The sequence below is a fragment of the Hevea brasiliensis genome, chromosome 18 (genome assembly GCF_030052815.1).
Source record: "Hevea brasiliensis isolate MT/VB/25A 57/8 chromosome 18, ASM3005281v1, whole genome shotgun sequence".
Lineage (NCBI taxonomy): Eukaryota > Viridiplantae > Streptophyta > Magnoliopsida > Malpighiales > Euphorbiaceae > Hevea > Hevea brasiliensis.
In genome coordinates this window covers 49,641,421-49,665,921 of record NC_079510.1, presented here as the reverse complement: position 1 = coordinate 49,665,921, position 24,501 = coordinate 49,641,421, and the positions used below count along the sequence as shown (strand labels likewise).

The 24,501-nt window shown below is 33.5% G+C and overlaps 3 protein-coding genes across 3 annotated transcripts; 2 read left to right on the top strand and 1 right to left on the bottom strand.

Moving 5' to 3' along the window:
* Positions 1-9,748: 9,748 nt before the first annotated feature.
* Positions 9,749-12,076, top strand: LOC110635129 (CBS domain-containing protein CBSX5). The gene is made up of 2 exons (XM_021784344.2): positions 9,749-10,292; positions 10,967-12,076. The coding sequence occupies exons 1-2, from the start codon at positions 9,946-9,948 to the stop codon at positions 11,796-11,798; spliced, it is 1,179 nt and encodes a 392-aa protein (XP_021640036.2). The 5' UTR covers positions 9,749-9,945; the 3' UTR covers positions 11,799-12,076.
* Positions 12,077-12,385: 309 nt separating this feature from the next.
* LOC110635103 (uncharacterized) lies at positions 12,386-16,670 on the bottom strand. The gene is made up of 4 exons (XM_021784315.2): positions 16,255-16,670; positions 14,504-16,083; positions 14,190-14,280; positions 12,386-13,056 (listed from the first exon to the last, which is right to left on the bottom strand). Exons 1-4 carry the CDS (start codon positions 16,562-16,564, stop codon positions 12,866-12,868), a joined length of 2,172 nt encoding a protein of 723 aa, XP_021640007.2. The 5' UTR covers positions 16,565-16,670; the 3' UTR covers positions 12,386-12,865.
* A 2,156-nt stretch (positions 16,671-18,826) lies between these two features.
* On the top strand, positions 18,827-23,149 carry LOC110635134 (E3 ubiquitin-protein ligase AIRP2). Its single transcript, XM_021784352.2, has 5 exons — positions 18,827-19,088; positions 20,613-20,763; positions 20,871-20,937; positions 21,034-21,268; positions 22,654-23,149. The coding sequence occupies exons 1-5, from the start codon at positions 19,009-19,011 to the stop codon at positions 22,862-22,864; spliced, it is 744 nt and encodes a 247-aa protein (XP_021640044.1). The 5' UTR covers positions 18,827-19,008; the 3' UTR covers positions 22,865-23,149.
* Positions 23,150-24,501: the final 1,352 nt, after the last annotated feature.

Here is a 24,501-nt window from a genome sequence, read left to right as displayed (position 1 = left end):
TTGATCTAAGTTGATTTTAATTTCATGCATTTAAATTTCCTGTTATCAACCTCTGGTTCCTTGATCTAAGTTGATTTTAATTTCCTGCAATTTACATTTCCTGTTATCAACCTCTGGTTCCTTGATCTAAGTTAATTTTAATTTCATGCATTTAAATTTCCTGTTATCAACCTCTGGTTCCTTCATCTAAGTTGATTTTCGTTTCATGCAATTTAAATTTCCTGTTATCAACCTCTGGTTCCTTGACCCAAGTTGATTTTAATTTTCTAGTGTTTTAACTTCTGTTGCCGATCTCTAGGTCACTAACTTAGGTATGCCTTAGTTCCCTAACTTCGAACACCTAATCGTCCAAAATATGGGTCTGAATCTTTACATAATTCCTACACGGGAAAATTTTTCCCTTTAATAGAAATTATGTAAAGAGGGGCAGCTGTCGATACCATATTTTGGCCGATCCCCAGAATTAATAAACTTTGAAACCGATCCCCAGTACTAAATCTCTCTGTGTTAGATAACCACATTTCCGATCTCTCCTCACAAGGAATTGAATCAATGCTAAGTCCTCACATCAGTCAAAGCCTTACCGGTCTATTAAATCACTCACCGATCTCTCAAACCCATTGTCGAATCTCCTGACCAGTCAAGTATATTCCTGATTTCTGTTGACAAATGGAATTGAACTGACACTAGATCTTTGTTACCATTTTTGTTGCCGATCTCCCTTTCAAAAGTTTAAGAATAATCAAAGGTTCCGTTCCGGTTTAATGATGATCCCGATCTTAAATGTTCAAACCCAAATTTCTAATTTTAATCAAGTCCCGTTTAGCGTTGGTTCCCTACCGATCTCATGCTCATTGTGTTTTCCGATCTCTCACACTTAGGTTAATAATCACTTTCAGTTATTTCAACATACTCAGACAATCAAGTGTTTAAATAATTTAGAAATTTTCCGATCACAACCATTCATCGAACAAAAAAGGCATCCCATTTCATTTCATATCAAGAATTTGTATAAGTTATTCAGCTGGAGGATCACCCCCAACCTGATCTACATCTTGTCCGTCCCCTCTCTCGCCCTCAGCCTCCTCCTTACTCTCCTCACCTTCATCATCGGGAGCCAAGTTGGCCATCCAGGAGAAGTCCTCCTCAGGGTAACGCTTCTTGAGCTCAGCCAGGAGATCTCTGTGGGCATTTACATAAGCGCCGGCCACTCTAGTCACCATCTCTTCCTCTTTCGCCTTGAGCTCCTCAGCAAGGTGAGCAAGTTGAGCAGCTTCATCGGCCCGGAGCGCTTGCACTTCTTCAAGAGCATGATCCCGCTCAGCCAAAACATGAGCTTGCTCGGCCAGCTTGTCCTCATAATACTTCGATCGCCCCTCAAGTTGAGATATGTAGCCCTGAGCGGATGAAAGTTGAGATCGGAGGGAAGCTGCCTCATGACCCATCCTCTCGACCTCTTTACCCAGGCGATGCGCCTTCTCCCGTATGATGTGCTGGTTCACCAGGCACTCGAGGATACTTCACACAGGCCATGACTTATCCAGAAAGATTGTATTAATGTTTTTTCCCAATGTATTTATATGATATATAAATAAGATGAAATTGTGAGTCTCATGCCATATAACAAACCTGATAGGCACTTATGCATGATAAGTAGGTCGAACTAGTGACATTTATGACAAGCACATAGAGTTTACTCTTGTCAATGCATTGTCATAAATCATATTAGTGCATATAATCTTTAGACCTAAGATAGCAAAGTTATCTTGTATATAGGTGGTTTGAGTTTGATACTGCTTTCATACTTATACTGTGTATGGGTATATGGGCATGTGTTGGCTCCTACTAGTTATATATAGACGTAGGTGTTGATCAAGATGGAATCTGTTACCCTAAGTAAATAAGGATAAAATCCTATATTCATTTAATTGTTCTTGAAGTTTCAAGTTCCTGGTCAGGACAGATAGATTTAATCAGAAAAGAGCTTCTGATGAGAAAATTTTTTAATCAATAACTGGAATTAAAAGAGAACAAAATATTCATAGCAAATGGGGTTTGACATAAATCATGACTCCAGCTCGAATTGGGATTTTATAACAGAGAGATTCTAGTGTATGGTAACATATGATTATAGGTTTATTTAAGGAAAACCTTATTACTAATTGGGTGGCCATGGTATGCTATGCTAGGTGTTAACCATGGTCTATGAGGTGCATAAAATGATTTAGAGAAATCATTTATGGTAAGAAAGAGTTCTAATGATAATAAGAGTTAATATCATTTCTCATTGCTAATTAGTGATGAGCCTAGTGAGTCACACACATATACAAGTAATCACCAAGTTAAATATGATTTAATTAATTAATTAAAGAGTTTAATTGATTAATTAAATATGTTTGATTTACAATTAGATTACAAAGTCCCTAGCATGACTTGAAACCAAATCTAGGTTATTGGATGTATAATATAAGTTAAATTTATATTTAAAGTATTTAAATATGAATTTAATTATGAGAAATTAATTAATAGAGATTAATTAATTAATTTATATTTGATATAAATTGATTAGAAGAAAAGAAATAATTATTTTGGGTTGAGAACTCGACACAAGGGTATTTTGGTCATTTCACAGGGTGACATGTGGCACCATGAGATGGTGACACATGGCACTACATATAAACTTGCCAATTGTCTTTTAATCATGTAAAATGATCAAAGTCAAGATTAAATCTAAATTTGACACTTGGCACAATGTGATTGGGTCAATTAAACTAAGAACCAATCAGAAGGTGACATGTGGCAAGGGTTTTAAGTGGTGACCTAGCTATATAATGTGTTGTTATGAAAGAGTAAAATGATAAGTTGCTGTTCTTCATAGGTGCCACCACCCTTGGAGTGCTCTTCCTCTCTTCTTCTTCATCTCTCATCAATTCAAAGAGAATAACTAACATTCTCTTGAATTAAAATTACTAGAAATCGTTTCTAGTGTCCTGTATGCATCTATAACATCTCTAAAGGCAAAACCTAATTAATTGGAAAGGCTTGAGAAGCTTTTCAAGAGGCTGCCATTGGTGATCTTGGTGTGGACAAGCTAGAGGGACAACATCTGGTGTCCTAGGTGCATCTCAAAGGTGCCAAACACAACTGCAGTGCATCAAAAGGTTAGTGCACTTGTTCTTGATCTAATCTAGGGTTTTAATGAATTAATCTGTTAATTCTAAAATCTTAAATGGCAAATATAGATCCAAAATATATTAAAAGTGTTTTAGTATGTTGTTTATCATTGAAATCAAATAGATAAAAATGAATCTTGCATAATGCATGTGACCCTAGAAGAAAAATTTTTGAATTCAATGATTTAAACTTATGTTTTTCATACTTCCGCTCCTACAACAATCTGACCATTTCTCAAACATAGAGCTTGGCGTATTGTGTAACAGAATAGATGGTTCACACAGGCAAGAAATAAGCTATTTTAGTTAGACGATCTACAATTACCTATATCGAATCATATCCCCACGTGGTATGAGGCAACCCAGTTACAAAATCCATAGTGATCATTTCCCACTTCCATTCTGGGATAGGGAGCTCTTACAGCTTTCCTGACGGCCTCTGGTGTTCAAACTTCACCTTCTAACAAGTCAAGCACTTGGACACAAAGTCTGCTTTGTCTCTCTTCATGCCATTTCACCAGTAGCTATCTTTCACATCATGGTACATCTAGGTGGAGCCTGGGTGGATATTATACAGTGTATAGTGTGTCTCTTGCATGATTTCATTCCTGAGATTGTCCACGTTGGGCACACATATTCTGGAACCTTGCATAAGAGCATCATTATTGGAAAATCCAAACTCATCACCTTCACCCTGCTATACTCTTTCTATAATCTTCATCAATTGCGGGTCCCTGTGTTGGGAAACTCTGATTTTGTCTCACAGGTCTGGTCTCACTGAAAAATGGGCCAATAATATGCCCTCATCTGAAATATCTAAGATTAGACCTTGATCCATCAACTCATGTACTTCTTGAATCAACGGTCTCTTTTTCGCTGATATGTTCGTCAAACTGCCAGAAGATTTTATGTTAAGAGCACCTGCTACTACATTGGCCTTCCCAAGATGATACTGGATGGTATAATCATAGTCCTTCAGAAGTTCCATCCATCTACTCTGCCTCAAGTTTAAATCCCTCTATTGGAAGATGTATTTCAAACTCTTGTAGTTAGTGTATATCTCACATACTTCACCATACAGGTAGTGTCTCTAGATCTTTAATGCAAAGACTATAGCCGCTATTTTCAAGTCATGGGTGGGGTAGTTTTGCTCATGCCTCTTTAGCTGTCTTGAAGCATAAGCTACTACTTTCCCATGTTGCATCAAAACACATCTCAAAATAACTCTGGAGGCATCACAGTACACGGTATATCCTTCACCACTCATCGGTAATGTCAACACAGGGACTGTAGTTAGATATTCCTTAAGCTTTTGGAAGCTCTCCTCACAATCATTTGTCCAAATGAACAGAACATTCTTTCGAGTTAACTTAGTTAGAGGAGCTGCTACCCTGGAGAAATTCTATATAAAACGCCCATAGTAGCCAGCTAAGCTCAGAAAACTTCATACCTCAGTGACTGTTGTAGGCCTAAGCCAATAATTTACCGTCTCAATTTTCTTGGAATCAATTCGAATGCCTTTACTAGAAACCACGTGCCCCAAGAATGAGATGCTTTCTAGCCAAAATTCACATTTTGAAAATTTGGCATATAGCTGATGGTCCCTCAAAGTCTGCAACACCATCCTCAAATGCCACACATGTTCTTCCTCGGTCTGAACATATTTATAAGTGATGCACGGGCATGCTTGAACATATAATAATATTAAAATTATAATTATAATTAATATTTTACTCACAAACTTGAATAGAAGTCACTATGGTGGCTGAACGGAGGAGGAAGGCTATTCCGACTCACTTAACAAATTTGATTGCAATTATTTAATATATTTGACTCAATACAAGTTTGGAAAGGACCAAAGACACCCTAAGTCATGCTGAAAATTCGACAGAGTCTTCCTTATACCTAGGACCTACCCAACCTACAAAAGGGCTCAAAATGGACTTTTATATCCACAAGTCATACATCCACAACTCAATCACATCACATGGCCCTTCCTAGGCCCATCCAAATAGTCAACAACCACAATTTGGAAAATTAAAGTTTAGTCCGTATAACTAATCCTTTTACAAAAATTGCCCAAATGAGCTCTAAAAATTCTAAAACTCTGCCCTGCGGTTCTTAAAAATATTATTAAGCTAATGCAAAAAGAATTATATTTTTCTAACTTACCACGAATATTTTATAGATTTTTAATCGAAATTAGACACTAGATAATTAAGAAAAGGAAGGGTTCGGGTTTACCTATACCAATTCCGACCCTGGAGACGCGTCTGGGACGTCTGAAAATGGTGGAGTAGCCTATACTCTCACCGATTACGAAGCTTTTCGATGATGCACTGCTGGCTCGAAATTGCGGCGAAACAGCGTCAAATTTTCGTGAATTGAATATACCTACGCGAAGCCCACAATACGGGGGTTAGTATATAATTTTTACAAAATTTTCTAAACTCATTTAATGCTCGAAAAATCATTGCGAAGTTTCGATGGATCCACCAGAAAACGGTGTTGGAAAAATTTGAAATGGGTATTGCCGCGAAATTCTAGTCGAGTGGAGCACTTCGGTACTCTCGAATTTTTGGTAGGATTTACGATTTTCGAGAAATCTAGCCTAAAAATCAAAATGGGCTAAAACTTTCCGAGCAAAAATTGGACAAACCGCTCAATAGATTTTTGTGTTTTTGGTGTCTATGAAAAGCTCTCGAGGTGTAGATATGTTTTGGGATAAGACCCGATCTGATTGGTGGTCGGATTGGCCGGAATCGGCCCGGGAAGATGAAGAGTCGGGCGTGTGAAGGGGGGACTTTGGCATGACTTTTCGACCAGCTGGGGCGTCGGCCGGCAGCGGGGAGATGTCCTAGAGGTGCGCCGGCAACCGGGGAAGGCTGGGGCAGTGGCTGGCCAGCGAGGGGAGGAGGGAGGAGAGAGAAAACAGAGAGAGAGGAGAGAGTGTCGAGCGCGCGAGGGAGGAGAGGAAAGAAAAAAGAAAAGGCCGGTTCGATTCGGCTAGTTCGACCCGGTTCAGTTTGATTCGGCTAGTTCGATTCAGGATACCCGAAATTAAATTTTTACTCTGCCTTGAGATTGAAAACGAGGCCCAAAAATTCTGAAAAAATTTTAGAAAACTCAGAAAAATTCGTAGGGTCTAAATATATTTTTAATTTTGCCACGTGATCGTTAAAAAAATTTTTAAAAATATCAAATTTTATATTTAAAAAAAAATTGAACCTGATTTCAAAAATTCGAAAAAATTTAAATTATTTTTTAAATTTAAATAAAATAAAATATTAATAGCTTCATATAAAATAATTAATTTAAAAATTAAGGGTACTACAATTTATTTTAATTTTATAGAGTCAAAATTTTTAGTTACTATTTATTATTGTAATTATAAATTATTATTTAAGACTATAATTAATTTAAAAATACTTCTGTACACACCTAAACTTTTAAAACCTATACTATGACATTTTCAATGATGTGTTTGACTCCCAATTTCTTGAATAATAAGTTTAATAATCATATAACATAATTACTTATTCTTAGTATAATTTTAAATCAAAGGAAACGTGTGCATCATTTAGAATTAAATAACATTTTCTAATTGACGATAAATTCATCTCTTACTAATTATTGTATATATTAAAAAAATTCTAAAAAAATTACTATAAATTCAATTATAGATAATTTTTATTACATAATATGCTTTTTTTTTAATAAACTGCATATGATAGTGAAAATAAATTGATATTTAAATCTTGATGCCCTTCTTCCAGTGAAATTTAAAATGTTCCTAAATTAAAATATCATTTTCATAGAAACAAGCAAAGAGTTCATATTTTAATCATTTGGAGGATACATGCCTTAATTAATATCACAGTTCAACTTTCATTTTTCCATATTGATACGGCATAAGAAAATTTCCACCATTACATTGCTTTAAAAAATGACAATATCAAAATGTGACAGACACATGGCAGGTAGGACTAATACTTAATTATATGCCAATTTGATATAATTAAAAAATAGTCAATTTTGGACCACCTAATAAATATTTACATTTACCAAAATAAAAATAAAAATTGAACAACATACGTACCAAAATTACAGATTAATTAGAATAAATTGTATTTATTAAAATTATACCATTGAAACGTGTACAGTGCGGTGACAACGCGCAGTGATGAAGATATGTGGAAAATTCATGGTGGGCATTGGGAACTTGGGACCTCATTGCATTTATGAGGAGAATGACATATCGTTCGAGTAAATATATTAGGCCAACTTCATCAATTTGTGGCTGAAGTTTGTTGATAAAGCATTTTGTGGCCATAAGCAATATGCTCCATAACAAATAGCTAAATGCTATATATATATATATATATATTTTAAAATTTAAATATATGATTTCTCACATTCATATCATAAATGATATTACAGTGATATTACAGTGATGACACTAAGATTCGAATCTTTAACTTATAAATATATATTAATTTTTCTTGATTATAAAATCATGCCATTTCATTTTCCCTTCAAAATTGAAAAAGAAGGCACATTCAATTTCACGTTTATTATTATTATTATTATTATTATTATTATTATTATTATTATTATTATTTAATAATGATGTTTCTTTCCTTGAATGAATGGAGTACTATATATTATGCATAATTTAATTAATTTGATCTAATAAAGAAATGAGACCATCTTAATTATTCAGTTAATTATAATTTGTAGTATTTTTTTTAATTAAGATTAATTTTTAAAATAATTTTAATAAATAAAAAAATGTAACTTTCATCGTTATTAATTTTGGCAGTAAATGAGGACCATGTCTTGTTCGAAAATATCTCCTGCAAAGGGCGGTACTAGTAGTAGTAGTAGGCCATGGATAGGGGTGTGTAAATAGTCGGTTCGGTTTCGAACTGAATCGAACTGATAAAATTAAAAATTAAAAATTAAAAATTTTAAAAATTGAGTCAAATTGATTAATAAGAGAAAATTGAATCGAATCGAAGCGATAAATATCAGTTGGGTTCGATTTTAAAGCGATCAAACTGAAATTTATAAAATTTCATATTTTTAATTTTAAATCTAAATAATAAAATATAAAAACAAAAAAAAATTAGAAATCAAAACTCAAAAATCTTAAGGTTCGGTTCTGTTTTCTTTGATTTCAATTTGATTCTGTTCGATTTTATTTGATTTCCTATATATATTAATAATTTTAGTTCGGTTCGGTTTTTTAATTTTTTATGAAAATAACCGAACCGAACCGATTAACCAAAATTATCAAAATTATAAACCGAATCGAATTGATTGAATTTTAAAATCAAATCGATTGAACCGAATTGAATCTATTCGATTCGATTTTTTGATTTAAACTGAAAACTGCTCTCCCCTAGGACATCTTTTTTTTTTTTTTTTTCCTCCCAAGAGAAGAAATCTGATGTAGCTTGGTGTAGACTTGCTTGTAGTTTGTTCATCATATATAATTTGGCACAATTTGCTTTAAAACTATTGAAATATGCAAGGACAAATTAATAGGCTTTTTCATGAGTGAAAAAGACGCATAATGCAAGATTTTTACAGAAAAAAAAGAGCCTAAATTTAAGCTGGAATATTTAATTTAGAGAAAATAGGCTTTTTCTTTTTTTTTTTATGGGGAAAATAGGTATCTTTCATACTTACCAAAAATATCAAAAATTTATTTCAATAATATTGTAATTACCTTAAAATTATTGAATTTTTAATTTGAGTATATGAATCAAAATTAAATGTGGATTAAAACTTATGTATTTTTTGCAATATTACTCACCTATATTATTTTAAATGCTTTTTAAGATTTTTATACAAAAATTAAGAAAATAATTAAATATTTTAATTTTTATGAAAAGAAATTAATAATTCACTAAAATGTATTTATAATATTTTTGAAATATAAAAAGATAATAAAAAGAGATAAATGCATTTGAAATAATAATAAATAAAGAAAAAATTAAAAAAAATTAATCCTTTTATAATTTTCTAAAATATTAAACAAAATGAGATAAAAAAAAATTAAAACATCATTCAAAATTGAACGAAGAAAATACCTTTTTAAGGTCAATCATTCGTTGGTTTATAATTATTATTTTATTTTTAAATTTTATTATTATAAATATTTTTATTTTTTAATAATAATAATTATTATTAACATTTTGATATTTTATTAATCACCTTTTAATCTATTAATTAAAGTATAAATTAATAAAAAACCGAAAATTAAAAATATTTTTTCACTTATTTTTTAAAATATAAAAATTCAAATATTAATTATAACAAGACAAAAAAATTATTTCACTATAAAAAAAAGTGGAGAATCAAATCTTAATCTTTAAAAAAAAAAAATGCAATTGTTAATTTATTAATAGATGTTAATTTAAAAAATAAATAGAAATGAAATTAAAAAAATCCTAGTAGGTCCCACTAGCATAATACCAAATATATAAAAATAAAATTCGCATGGTGACCCAGTCTATAAATTGTCAGAAAAATCAATCCTTTCGTCAAAATTCTCCAACTGTCGCGTCCTCCTCCTCCTACAAAATTCCCCCATTTCCTCCACCACCACCAATTACAAGCCCACCTCAATATCTCTCTCTCTCCTCCTAGCTCTTTCTCTCGAAAACCATCCCCCTCTCTCTCTCTCTCTCTCTCCTCCTAGCTCTTTCTCTCGAAAACCATCCCCCTCTCTCTCTCTCTCTCTCTCTCTCTGATATTTCTGTGCATGGCAGTGAGTTTGTTGGCTCGCGAGGTATCTGACCTATGCCTTGGAAAGCCTGCGCTCTGGTCTCTCTCCGTCTCTGCAACCGTGGGTGAGGCGCTGTCGGCTCTCAGGAGATCCAGTGACCCGTATTTGAGTGTATGGAGCTGTGATCATTACCGTAACGCTTCAAGATCTAAGCTTGATGTAAATGAATGCCGTTGCATTGGTAAGGTTTGCATGGTGGATGTCATTTGCTTCTTGTGTAAAGAAGAGAATCTGAAAAATCCAGGTAGAGCTCTGGGGGAGCCCGTCTCTGTTCTCCTTCCCAAGGTTCCTGGCCTTGTTAGGCACTTGGAGCCGAACGCGAGGTTTGTTAATTAATTCTTTGATACCTGTTTTTTTGTGATTTAGAATTTGGGCTTTAGAAGTTGGGATTGCAATTTGTTTGGTTAAATTTACAAACAGCTAAATTGCATTAATTATTTCGGAAAAAAAATTTGCATTAATTATGTTCCTAACTAATGTTTAATTTAGGTGGAAAAAAACTAATTTTGATCGTAATTTTCAAAGTTATACATTCCCTGGGCTACAATTATTTCAATTTCTATGTGTGAATCAGTTAAAAAAAAAATAAAACAGACCCTTGATTTACATGGATTTTATTTTATTTTTTTTTAATTTTTATTTCATTTCAGTTGTTAGTGGAATATGAGCCGTTGCTTTTCCTAATTCTTAGATTGTATGTTCATAAACGTTTCGAGAATTGTAGCTCTGGAATCTAATCTTGCAGTTAGAATTTTAATTGCTTAACTAATGATGCTTAAGCAGTTGAGCGAAATTAAATCCAGAGAAAAACAAAACTGTACTTTGCATCAAAAGAATTGTTATTGTGATTTTAAGAACTGGTTTTAATTGCTCAAAAAAAAGGTTTTAATTATAATAACGTTTGTGAATTTTCATAAATGTAACATAGTCAAATCATAATTGTAGTTTATTTCCAAGATAATCATATCTAATTGATCTCAATTTTCTCTTGTTTCAGCTTGTTGGAGGCTATAGATCTCATCCTTGAAGGTGCACAGAACCTTGTGGTACCAATTCACAGCCCCTTGTCAAGAAAAAAGTTGATACCTAAACCTTCCTCCAACTCCACCCTCCACAACAATCGCGAGTACTGCTGGCTAACACAAGAAGACATAATTCGCTATCTTCTTAACTGCATTGGTCTCTTCTGCCCCATTCCTAACCACACTCTTGAGTCTCTCAACATCATAGACACCAAATCCATCTTGGCTCTCTGCTATGATGAGCCTGCCTCCGCTGCATTACCCTTAATATCTGAATCCCTTGTCAAGCAAACATCTGTTGCTATTGTTGACAAAGACGGCAAGTTGATTGGTGAGATCTCACCATACATACTTAATTCTTGCGACGTGTCTGTGGCTGCTGCAATTGCTACGCTCTCTGCTGGGGATTTTATGGCTTATATAGACTGTGGTGACCCACCAGAGGACCTGATACGTTTGGTTAAGGAAAGACTGGAAGAAAGGAATTTAGGTGAAGCTCTGGAGTTGCTGGAAGAAGAATCAGGAATTTCGCCATCCTCATCTTGTTCATCATATTCATCTTCATCTGATGAGGAGTTTGGACTGGGAAGGAGTGGGAGGTTTGGTGGGCATTCATCAAGATTGGTGAGGAGTACTGATGCAACTGTGTGCTTCCCATGGAGCTCTTTAGTGGCAGTAATGATTCAGGCACTTTCTCATCGTGTGAGTTATGTATGGGTTGTTGAAGAGGATGGCACTTTGGTTGGAGTTGTTACCTTCTCAGGAATGATGAAAGTTTTTCGGGAACGTTTGAAGTCAATGATATAGAGATTCAAAACAATACCAGAGAAGAACTGCCAAAAACATGTTGAAAACCAACATTCCTTTATTAGAAGGATTCTTATTTTCGGTTTTTTTAGTTTCTTTTGTAAGAGAGGATTATATTTTCTTCATTTTTAGTTCTACGAGTAACTGTTAGGTTTGAAGTAATTATGAAAATGATGGAGCTTGTATCGTATGGCTTTTGATGATCATACCTTTATGAAGTTTTATTTAGATCTAACCTATAAATTAATTGAAACAGGGTCCCATACAAGGATTACTAACATGACGAGTCCAGTTCTCTTTTGCTGCCCGTTGTGAAAAAACACAAATATATATATATATATATATATTTTTTTTTTTGGCTCCGATCCTCTACTCTCTAACATGCATTTAGCTAGATAATATGATTTTTCTATTTGAAATGTTCAACTCCAGAACTCGTTAAACTGCGTTGGTCAGGCAGATTCCATGATGAAGCAAATATCAACTGGTGAAATTGCTTAGTTAACTATAGGACATTCTTTGAAAGAAAGCAAACAATAGTTGCAGAAAGTGCTTATTTGCCAAATGAATATGGAAAAGGCTCGGACTCAATAGAACACATTATTTTCATTCATATCGTGTGGAGAAAATACAAAATAGCATAAATGCACAACTGAAATGTCTATCAATGGACCATTATGATTCTAGTCACACAGAGTTACCACCCTGAAAATTTTCCCCATCTTCCTAACCTACCTTCTTTGCACAAAATTGTAATTCATAAATATCCATTCCTCATTATTTATAAGAAAAAAACCAACAAAACCAATTTTCAATGACAATAATCATTTGTGGTCTAAGTTGAACATGCCCTGAAAAGGAAGGGTGTGAGGAGTGAGAGGAAAGAGAACTGATAGACATTGGTTCCATGGATTTGATGATGGCTAATTGTTGTGTAGAACAGCAAGATTGGTTTCTGTACATAGAATATAAGATTGGCCAGTGAATAAAAACTCCTAACAATGAAAACCAAGAGGGCCAAGGAGAGGATAAAATTGAGGGGTTGTTGAGCGCATTACTTCTAGCAATTAAAGGAGCCTGCGATTAAGCTCAGCTACACATGATAATAAAGCTTCTCTTACTTGGAGATTGTTAGAGTCCATATTGAGTGCATCTTCATAGAGTCGCTTTGCTTGCATTAGCAACTTAACCTTCTCTTTACTATTCCGTGGCCGTAATCGAGATCTTTGCTGCAGGACCACGCCCCATCTAAGCAAAGCTGCGATCCAGGAAATAAAGAATCAGTACTTAAATACATAAACTGCATTCTTACTTCTATAACCATTTTGGCACTGCAGGAAACTATTAGTTTTTACCAAGCATTTAATGAATACTTTACTCTTGCAATCCAACACGCATTTTGAAAGATAGTACAAATCTACTTAAATGAGTTGAAAATAAGCATGTTTGCAACTTCTACATTGCAGTGCTCCTTGGGACCCAGGTAAGACAGGAGTCTACTTATATCCAACTGAGTTGATGAACATAGGCTATGGTAATAAGAAATTAACAGAATGAGAAACATTATGAAAAGTAAAGGCCAATCCATTTTGAAAATAAAATTGAAGTAATGTTGAGTTTATCTGGTAGTGTTGGTAAAGAGGTGGCAGTGACAGCAAAGTGGTGGGGGTAAGCAGCAAGATGATGGGAGCGTAAGTAAAAAAAAAGTTAAAGTGAGTGAACTATTACACAAGGCTTTGTATGGAATTGAAATGAGCATTGCATTAGCTAAAGTAACAATAAAACAATGGGCATTATATTACACTAGATATTCTCCTAGTAACCCCAAAAGCAAAAAAGAATAGTAATATAATCATAGATATGTTACATCATTTTTTATGTTCTACCAAACAATGGTATAACACTTGATATAAACTTTAAAAAAAATGGGCCGGACCTAACTCTTCCCTAAAAGCTAGCTCAAAGAGGAGGAGTGCCCAAAGCAAAAGGACACATTACGCATATCCCAAACCAATGTGGGATATTAACACACCCCCTCCCCCTCACATCCAGAATTAACACTAGGAGCATAAAACATTTATGGGAAGCCCAAACATAATATCTTAAGAAAAATGGACTGGACTTCACTCACCTCCAAAGCTAACTCAAGGGGAGAGGAGCGTCCGAGGCCTTATGAAGGGCACATTATCCTATCTCAAATCGATATGAGATATTAATACATCCCTTTCGCAGATTGTTAGTGCCACTCACACAGTTCGCGCTAAAGATTCTTCAGCATAAATTGCATTTGAAAATATTGAAATTAGATTAATTAATTTACAGTTGTATTAATATCAACACCCCACACAGGATCTTTAGCCAAGAAAAAAAAAAAAAAAACATTCTACTTACCATCTGGTGCATAAACATTGCCTTTGGACATCATCGCATCAAATTTATCAATTGCAGCCAAGAACACTTTGTCAGCATCAAAAGCAGCTTCCTGAAATTCAACAACATACAGATTGCAACTTATAAGACTCAGCACAAAATGTTAATTGCTTAGGAGCAAGCTGCCTAGCTGAGCTAATTCTAAGAACACACACACAACCAAGGGTAAACCAAGCTCACCTAAAGGCTAATAGGATGAGAGTTGCTTTTTATCAATGGTTATGGTTGTAAAAAAAGCTACTACAAATGCTGATAATGTCATGGTTAACACTTACTGGTCCGATATCGGCAATCAATTGAGCACGAAAAGAGAGAGCAAGCCCCCAATTATATAGTGCCCTTACATCATTCCCATCAATTGATAATGCCATCCTATATTTTCTGCCTGCCTCCACAAGAAGTTCTTCACATTCTTCACACACATTAACAAGAGCAGATGCAATTTTATCTTTATTTGTTACTCGCTCATCTAAGCCTTTCACTATTCTATGTTGGTTTTCAAACAATAAGGGATCCCTTCTTGAGAGGACAGTTCTCAATTCACGGCTGATCTTTAATTTTAGTTCTCCATGAAGGAGATATGTATTGCCCAATTGGCCAATGGCCAACAAACTCATAGGCTTCATCGCCAGGGCTTTAGAGAGTAACTTGGCAGACTTATATAGTATAATCTCCACATGCTCTTCATCATGTTTTCCCCTTATACATTCCTTGGCTTGTTTCAGAAGGTTGTTTGCTTCAGTAAGATAACTGTCAAACATCACATCATCTGAAACCATTGAAGATGAAGAGGAACCAATTTCACTTTCTGATACTGAATGATGATCAGCCAACCAGGAATCATCATTTAGCTCCTCTTCTCTGAATTGAGATCTATAAGTTTCATCTTCATTAATTTTCCTGCTGTGAGAAGACTTGTAACCTGCACTAGATTGCTTCAACATCTGCTCTTGTACAAAGGAAGATTCTGTTTCCATATGTTTGTAACTGAAATCAAGATCCATAGAGTTACGGAGATTGTCATGGGATTTCCATGTTTCATTTTCTTTATTTTGGTTCATCTTCCAAGAGACAGATTGATTATCTACAAACCGCAATCTGCTACTTTGGTAAGAAAACTCTTCAGCATCAATATATCTTTTTCCATTCCCGGCTTTTTCTCCTCTGTTCATTTTGGCATTTTCTGATATTATTCTGATTCTTCTTTCACTGTCCCAATCTAAAGCAGACTTATTTGTTAAACCTTGAGAAAACATGGAAGGCCTATTTCCTTTGTCATTATCAACAGAATTAAGAATCCCTCCTTCCATCACCATAGTCGAGCTGTTTCCTTGAGCTTGATCATTTGCTAAACCGTGGCTGTTGCCTTGACTTTGATCATTTGCTAAACCTTGCACAGCCACTTGCTTAACATTGTCTTTGTCTTTCACTTTATTAGGCTTTGAGTCAACCAGTTTCTCACCAAACAAACCCCCAACAAATTGCAAGATCTCAAACCCAACTTCTCCAATCTCTTTCTTTTTTCTACCGGATGACTTCTGGTTTTCCAACACACTGACAGAATTTCCTAGACCATCAATGGTGGCCTCGACAACATTTTTGGAATTCAATGCCGATGCCTGTATTGATTCAATGACACTGATATAATTTTCCAAATCAACTACGTCAATCTCTTTAGTATCAATAGCTCTTTGTATAGCATTCTTCAAATCATTAAATTTAGCACCAAACCCGTCAAAAACCCCAACCAAACTCCTCAATCTCTCAGCATACAACCTAAAGTTTTCATCTTTTGCCCTCTTCTTACTTGCATTCACACTAAATTCATTGAAACTCCCACCACGGAAAAACCCAACTGAAAACCCAATAGCAAAAATCAATACAGAAGCAGGAAATACGACAATTGACGAAACCCTAACCCTAGAAATGGCAAAAGCGCAGAAAATCCCCAATATAAACATAAAAACATGTTTTTTCTCATCAATTCCTCCAGAAACCAGAAAATCACGAAGCAGGGTTGACTCACCCGAGCTGACCAAATCACCGCCGAGTCTCAGATCGTCCCAACCACCATAATTGACTGAATTAGAGGTGACAGGCGAATTGATGGAGGAGCAGTTGGTGGGTTTGGGAATGAAGAGAGATTTTGCCTGGGAAACATGAATGGATTTTTTACTTCCCCGTGAAAGTGATGGAAAGTGAAAAATAAAATTTGAAGGGGATGATTGGAAATTTGTGTAGCTAATTGGATCTGCCAAAATTAGAGTTTTCATTGGAGATTTATTCGGTGATGGAGCGGAGTTTCCTTTCTGCGTTACATTAGCAGCAGAGAGCATTCCCCTCTCAGGTGGGTTAAGCTCAATGCTCACTGCTCGCAGTGAGGCCTTTGACCTGGAAGTTGACACTGCAAGGGTGTTTTCGGTCAGTAGAAAATGAAGCTTTTGGCTGTTCGCTCCCAATCAACAAAACGGTGTGTCGTTTCAAGTAACCGAATCTCCCTAGAAGAGAGTCCGAGTCCATCAGAAACAATTGAATGAGTCTGCAACTGCTTTGAAGCTAAGTCCACTAGATGAATCAGGAGCCCAATACTGTTAATGGACAGGCCTACATTGAATTTGAGTTTAAATCCATTAGATGGATCACCCAATGCTTCAATAATTTAGATATCATCTTTATCAGTGACGATGGCATCTGTTCAGTGGTGTTAAATCAATGAATTACTGACTTAATGATATATGATTAATGCCATGATGAAAACGTTAAAAGCTTAAATTACGGTAATTTATTTTGCATTGGGAATATTTTTTTTAGAAATAAAAAAAATTCTTTAGGGATTAAATGTGAATTATGATAATGTTTAATTAACAATTTTTTTTTCCTATTATCATCCTCAATTCATGAGGATTTTAACTAGTTATTTATTTGACTCGTAAATAAATAAATAAAAGACCAAGTAGGATATATTTCAAGCATTCGTATGCTTGAGGTTAAACTAAATAAATGATGAATTACGTCTAACTCTCTATTATTGCATTGCAAGTTTAATTCTCTAAGTTTCATCATAAGGAATATTAATTATTTTTTTTTAATTTTACTCTTTATTTTTATTAAATGCAATATGTAAGATAAAAATTTACTAATATGTTTTTTTATAAAAATAAAATTATTTAATTAATTTTAATTATTATATAAAATTTAAATACAATAAATAAAAATGATTAGAGAGGGTAATTATTATCTTTATCAACGAAATATGATATTAGTCTTAGGAAATTATATTAAAAAAATCTTTATTTAAAAAATATAATTTCAGTGTGATAAAATCTTCTGCTTATGTTTATATTTAAAGTAAATATCACATGTAATTATTTAATTTTTTTAAATTATTTTATTAAAATTATATTGAATTTTATTTTTTTATAAAATTTATTAAATTTTAATTTAATTTTATAAAAATTATTATAATTAAAAATTAAATATATTTAAATTAAGCAATTTATCTATTAATTATTTTATATTATTTAAAAAAATACATAAACGCATCCAGTTAATTTTATCCTTAAGTCTTTTTTTTTTAATAATTATTAATTAAGTAATTATTTTAATTTTTATAAAATTAAATTAAAATTAAATTAATTTTATAAAAAAAATTAAAATTTAATATCTTTTATAAAGATATTTATAAATTTGCGTGTAAAATTACCTTTATATCCATGGCTCCATCCATAACCATAAGCATGACGAGAATATTCATGGAGTTTATTTTGGTATTTTACGAAATTTCGGTGAATATATTAAAAGGGAGGCACGTAACGATCATGGAAGTGCGTGGAGGGAAAGCTAAAATAAAACCGAAAGTGTAGAGGTAATAAAGTAAAAGTGGCAGACAAGGGCACGTGCCACACAGAAAAAATGGCCACGCTCCGCTGTGGGAATGGATAAGGCGCGGAGATACACTCACGGGCAGCCATGTGCCTCCTCTTGTTTTTTTTTTTTTTTTTTTTTTTTTTTATGGAAGTGCCTCCTCTTGTTTTTTTTTTTTTTTTTTTTTTTTTATGGAAGTGCCTCCTCTTGTTTTTTTTTTTTTTTTTTTTTTTTGATGGAAGTGCCTCCTCTTGCTTCATGCGGTCTTGTTACACGTGGGAGGTGAGTTAAAGTTTGATTTCAAATTGAATTAAATATTTTCCTTTGTCAAACTGAGTTAAAATTGAAGAATGAAATTGAGAAAATTAAAAAATTTAATTAAAATTAAAAATTATAAAAATTTAATATTTTATTAAAAGTTTTTTAATTATTATTAAAAAAAGTAAATTAAAATATTTTGTCGTTATTTTAAAATTTTTATAATGAAAATATATTAAATTTAATTTAAAAATATTTTATAAGTAATAAATTTTAAAAAATATTTTAATAATAATTTTAAAAATAATATAAAATGATCATTGATCTTAAAATTAATTTAAAATTGTATGAAATTTATTAATGAATACTTCTTATATTTTATTTCTACTTTTGACAACCATGAGTTTTATTATTATTACCTATTATAGTATTATTATTATTTTAATGATTATTTATTTTCAACGCTCCACGACTCCTTCTGTATCGGCTTCGCTTTCAAGAACAGAATAGAACGAGCGCCTTCTAGAAGAAACCCACCCCAGAAGAGAGAAAATATCCACTATAGATAGAGGGGGTTTTGGTGGGGTGGGAGAGAGAGAGAGAGAGAGAGAGAGACGGCAGAATCTGATCGTTTTGGTTTTGAGTGTTGTTGGAGGAGATGCACATGGCTTCTATGAGAAAGTCCTTCAAAGACTCTCTCAAAGTGCTCGAAGCTGATATCCAACATGCTAATACTCTGTAAGTGTCAATTATTTGGGCTTTTTGGGTTTTTGAGCTTTGTTGTTATCATGGGTTTTATTTTATTTTATTTTTTTTAGGGGAATGAAATTTTTATTTTTTTTTTTGAGGTTTTTTTAATCGCAATTAGTATTAGGTGCTTGAATGTGAATGCTAAAGTATTGTTTTTTTTTATTCTTCTCTTTTTGTTGCTGTTTTGGTTTGTTTGATTACTCAAGTATTTTTTTTTCTTCCTTATTTTTGGTCTTAGATTACGATTTATGCTCAGTTACCATGTGAAACTCCTGCAGGTCGTCACTAAAATTCCCAAAACAACTTCTGATCTCTCTCTCTCTCTCTCTTACTCACTCACTCGCTCGCACATACACACACAGGGCTAAGTGTGTTGTAATAATTTTCGTTCCTGCAATGTATTCTTTTGGGATTTGGGTGGCTTTTATAAGGGGATGGTGTTCTGGTGAAAATTTAAGTTTAAAGTTTAACATTTGTACATTTCGTGAATCATGATGGAGGTATCAATGCTTGTGTTAATTCATGGATTCATAAATTAATTTATACCCCTGTACTTACTTTAAATTGCATTCAAATATTTTCCAATTGGTATTCCTCCGGTGGTTTGCATTTGCTTTAGCAATCTGCAGCATTCGCTCTTTGTATTTCCCCTCTCTCTGTCTTGTTGGGATGGTGGTGGGGAAAGGGGTTGGGGCGCGGGGCATTGCCAATATCTATTTCTTGATAAGTTGTTCACTTCATTTCACGTGGCTGTGTATTCCACTTGGATGTGCTTTATGACGTTTTCTTGAATGATTAACCTACATGATTAATATCAAGGCTTCTTTTTGGAAACGTAGAATGCTTAATGAAAGAGAAAGGAAAAAAAAGGTCATCATCCAAATGTTTAGTATAGCATTATTATTATTATTATTATTATTATTATTATTATTATTTTCTGTGGTTAGACGTTTGCCCTTTAAATTTCTTGGTAAATTGTGACTCAGGGGCTGTAAAGGTAGATAAGAAGGGATGTATTGTAGACTTTTGTTCTTTACTTCTTTTAGTCTCAATAATACTATCTGCAGTTTATGCTCTAGTGTTTATATTTGATGATGCCATGAAAGCTTTCCTTGCTTTTTTAACTTGAGTATAAGGCTAGATTTTTGCCTTTGTTTACATTCTAATTGTAATAAACCCAAAAATTTGGGACATTTTAATAAAATAAAAATTGGAATTTTCTTGAATTTTTGGATTTGCTTTGTGTGTGATAAACAAGGTGGAGAATTAGAAATATTTGTTTAATTATTTGTTGGTAAAACTAATGAGTTTTATGTTGTGGAGAAGCTGCAAAAAAAAAATGAGAACTCTACTGGTATTTTATTTTAAGTATTATCAGATGAAAGTATATTCTTTGGAAAAATTGTGCAATTGGTATTTAAGTGTTTAGCTTATTATGGGTTTTAGGAGTTTTAAGCTTACCCAATTACAATCCAAATTTAGTCGTGACTTATTCTGCAATCTCATGTTCAGGGCGTCGGATTTTCCAAGGGAGTATGACGGTGCCTGCCTTCAGATGAGAATGTCATATAGCCCAGCTGCTCATCTGTTTCTTTTTCTAGTTCAGTGGACAGACTGCCACCTCGCAGGCACTCTTGGATTGTTAAGAATACTAATTTATAAGGTTTATTTTTGTTTGTATGCATAGGACATGAGCATATACGCTTAATCCTTTTATGATGTCCCTAAACAAATGATGAATAAGGCTTATTGATTTGTATCATGCCTTAGGTTTATGTGGATGGCACGACCACCATGTCTACTCATGAAAGAAAAGCAAGCATTAGGGAGTTCTATGGTGCATAGCCATCTTCTAAATATGTTTATTGTCTATTTATTTACCCAATTTTTGTTCTCAACTCTAACTAAATATCTGCATCCCTTTTGTGGCCAGCGGTTATTTTTCCCTCTTTATTACAACTTCAGAGAGGGGTCACTGATACAGAGGATAAGAAACAGAAGGCAGCATGCATGGAAAGGTTCCGAAAAAGAGATGATGAAGAACATAGGCAACATACTGATGTCGACATTGAAAGGGAAGACGAGTGTGGAATATGTATGGACATGAATAGTAAGATTGTATTGCCTAACTGCAACCATGCCATGTGCTTGAAATGTTACCGGGAATGGTACTCTCTCTCTCTCTCTCTCTCTCTCTCTCTCTCTCTCTCTGCCACAATCTCCTTTTTGTTATTGGAATGCAGACGATTCTTGGTTTTTTTTTAGGTTGCACATATTTTTCAATGTAATCCATGTCATAATGAATCCGTGGCCAATGGAAAAGGTGTCTTTGGAAATTAGGTGGCAATGAATTTCTTTCTTGAGCTACTGCTCCTCAGTCATTATGTTGTTGATGGCCCAAGTGGTACATCTTCAGATAAAGTCATTGAGTTTCTATTGCTTGCCCAAACACACCTTAAGGGTTATTTCACTAGTGAGCAATCTAATTATTATTAACATGTGGAACTGTGTATGAAATTAGTGTGATGTGTATATTTACTTGAATTTGTTGATTTTGTATTAAGCTCTACCCTTTAAAGAATTTCCTATTGATATGGACATGTATGATGAATGTATGCTGATGTTTGAGATGATAGGCATTAGTCAATATGAGGAGACAAGTGATATCATGGTTAGTTTTTTCCAAATTTATTGTATAGTTATGGCTACTTGACATTAGTTGTATGAGTATGGCGTATTTTTCAAATGTGGTATATATAACGTCGTGAGTAGAGAACTTTGTTTATTCAATTTTGGAATTACATTGCTTCTGTAGTTTTTACTACTTGTGTTCTTTTTGGGTAAACATTTTGAATCCATTCTAAACTTTTTGTTGCCCCTAAAGATGGATACTACATCCTTGATGTGTGATCTGATCTGTTTTACATCTCCAGACATTGGCTGTAGTTTCTCCAATGGAAGTGTGGAATAGATTTGTCAGGTTGCTGTGGTCCCACATTTTAGGAAATTTGGGAGAGTTTGTTTCAAAGGTTTGCTTTGTTATCTAACCCTGTAGATTGTGGCATCCAGTTAAGCTTATTCGAGCTGCTTTTTTTTTTTTTGGGTTGGGGGTGGTGGCGGAGAGGGAGGGTTTGACGTTGATTTTTCTGTGCAGGCATGGAATTTAAGATTTAGTTGAGTACAATGATGGAAATTCCTAGATTTTATAACCAATTCATTTAAGATGGATTTCAGTTTGGTATTTGAGGAACACATACAATTGAGCCTTAAGCTGCATCATCTGCTTCCATCTCTGCAACTTTTCATTTTGAGTCTTGTCTTTGGCTTGGTCATATTCAATTTTCCCTTGGCATTAAAAGACATGATAAGACGGAATGCTTTGTTTTATGGGGCTTTCTACAGGCTGAGCTTTATCAATCCAAGAGTGTCTGGGCTTCATGTCTCACTTGAATTCTCAAATGTTGAAACATTGTTTTTGCTGATTTCTGTGTGGTTTTCTAAAATATTTTTCTTTCTTATTGATGATGGTACATATTTGTTGCTATGATTGCAGGTGGTCAAGGTCACAGTCATGCCCCTTCTGCCGAGATAGTCTGAAGAGAGTGAATTCTGGAGATCTCTGGGTGTTTACTGATAGAAGGGATATAGTGGACATGGCGACAGTGACCAGGGAGAACCGCAGAAGGCTTTTCATGTACATAGATAAGTTGCCGCTGATTGTTCCGGATTCGCTTTTGGACAATTACGATTCTCACCTTAGATAGGCGCCATCTCCCAGTAGTACTGAAATTAATCCCAAATTAACAAAAGGAAAAAGGAAGTGCTCTGGATGAGTAGTTTTCCTCTCTTTTGTTTCCATTACATAAAATTCTGCTGAACTCGATTTGCATATTGCAATTTCAGCGCTTTCTTCCCTTCTTCTGGTCAGAAGAATCTGACTTAAGTAGTTGGTGAAGTTGAGGTATGGATAGAGATGGGATTCGTAAATTGTATCTAAAGCAAAATTGTACATTCTTGTATAGAAAGCATTTCAATTTCTCCTCTCACAACATCGTGATCCCAGCAAATGCAGTGATAGCCATCTTAAGCTGTCGATCACTTTCATTTTATTTTCCCTTTTTCGGAGGAATTAAAGAGTCCTCAGATCCTCCTGAAGGAAAGGCATAGGAACTAATCACCATCGTCCATGAAATTGCATCTGAGCTCTAAATTAATAAAAAGACGAGAAGTGGGGCCTCATTTCACGTTCGGCCTGTGGGATAAACAAACTGAAACTGCTGGAAAACAAACGAATTGAAGCTGTTGGTCACTACGCTTCGTTTCCAACCTTTAAAACCTGGCAGGCTGGCGCAGGGTTCCACACTCTCAGCTTCTCTTTTAGCGCGTACAAGTCAATTGCTACAGTAGGCAAGAATAGCTCGAAAAATATTGAAAATTAATTTAATTAAATTGAGATGAATTTAAATAATTTATTAAGTTAAAATTCAGTATTATAATATTAAAATAGAACAATTTTTAAATATAGTAGACCGACTGTTAGATTTAATTAAGCTTATTTAAAGTATATTTTTATTATTTTATAATTAAAACAATTAATTGATTTTTATTTCCCGTTTCATTAATTTTTTTGAATTATAGTTGAAATTTAAAATTATATTTATCGAATTGAGTTTAAATGTTTTATTTATTTTAGTTAAATTCTATTTAAAAAAAATTAAATTCATTTAAATCAGATTAAATTTTAAATTGTGTAATGAAATTGGGACTCATTATTTAAATTAAGAGGATATTTATTTTAATTTATAAATTAACCAAATTGACTTATAAGTTTTAAAAAAATTTATTTATTTATTTATAATAATTTTTAAAATTTTAAGTTGAGTTTACAAGTAAAAAAAAAAAGTTGGGACAATGACGGAAACAAGAAATAAATTTTAGTGGCCAAAGTGAAATTTAATATGACCAACTTTTTATTTTAATATTTGTAAATTTTATATTTATAAAGTAGACTAAATATTTTACTAAGTATTTTTTTAATTTTTAAAATTATCTCATATAATATTCTTTTTAATAATTTTAATATTAAGTGTAATTATAAATTATTTTTTATTAAATATATTAATTACTTATAAATTACTTATTAACACTTTAATTAAATTTATAATTAGGACACCATCTCACTCTTTCATGTATGAGCCGAAACCAATATGGTCACAAATTTTTTATTCAGATTTAAAAAACCGCAACAACATTACTCCTATTAGCTCTAGACCTGACCCTAAATTTTTTGTAGGGAGTGGATTGTACGACGTCGTGTTTTACGAATTAACTACCACTCCAAACTCCACAACCGCATGGAATGGAAGGTGATTAAAGCGATTAAATTGATTAAATTGCACAT

Bases quoted from the DNA above. Each gene is read 5' to 3' on its own strand.
- LOC110635129 (XM_021784344.2), top strand. From the start codon at position 9,946: ATGGCAGTGAGTTTGTTGGCTCGCGAGGTATCTGACCTATGCCTTGGA. The intron at 10,293-10,966 runs GTTTGTTAATTA...CTCTTGTTTCAG, and splicing joins CACTTGGAGCCGAACGCGAG to CTTGTTGGAGGCTATAGATC.
- LOC110635103 (XM_021784315.2), bottom strand. From the start codon at position 16,564: ATGCTCTCTGCTGCTAATGTAACGCAGAAAGGAAACTCCGCTCCATCA. The intron at 14,281-14,503 runs GTAAGTGTTAAC...GTTGAATTTCAG, and splicing joins TGATTGCCGATATCGGACCA to GAAGCTGCTTTTGATGCTGA. The intron at 13,057-14,189 runs GTAAGTAGAATG...CCTGGATCGCAG, and splicing joins CAATGTTTATGCACCAGATG to CTTTGCTTAGATGGGGCGTG.
- LOC110635134 (XM_021784352.2), top strand. From the start codon at position 19,009: ATGCACATGGCTTCTATGAGAAAGTCCTTCAAAGACTCTCTCAAAGTG. The intron at 20,938-21,033 runs GTGCATAGCCAT...TTTTGTGGCCAG, and splicing joins AAGCATTAGGGAGTTCTATG to CGGTTATTTTTCCCTCTTTA. The intron at 21,269-22,653 runs GTACTCTCTCTC...CTATGATTGCAG, and splicing joins TTGAAATGTTACCGGGAATG to GTGGTCAAGGTCACAGTCAT.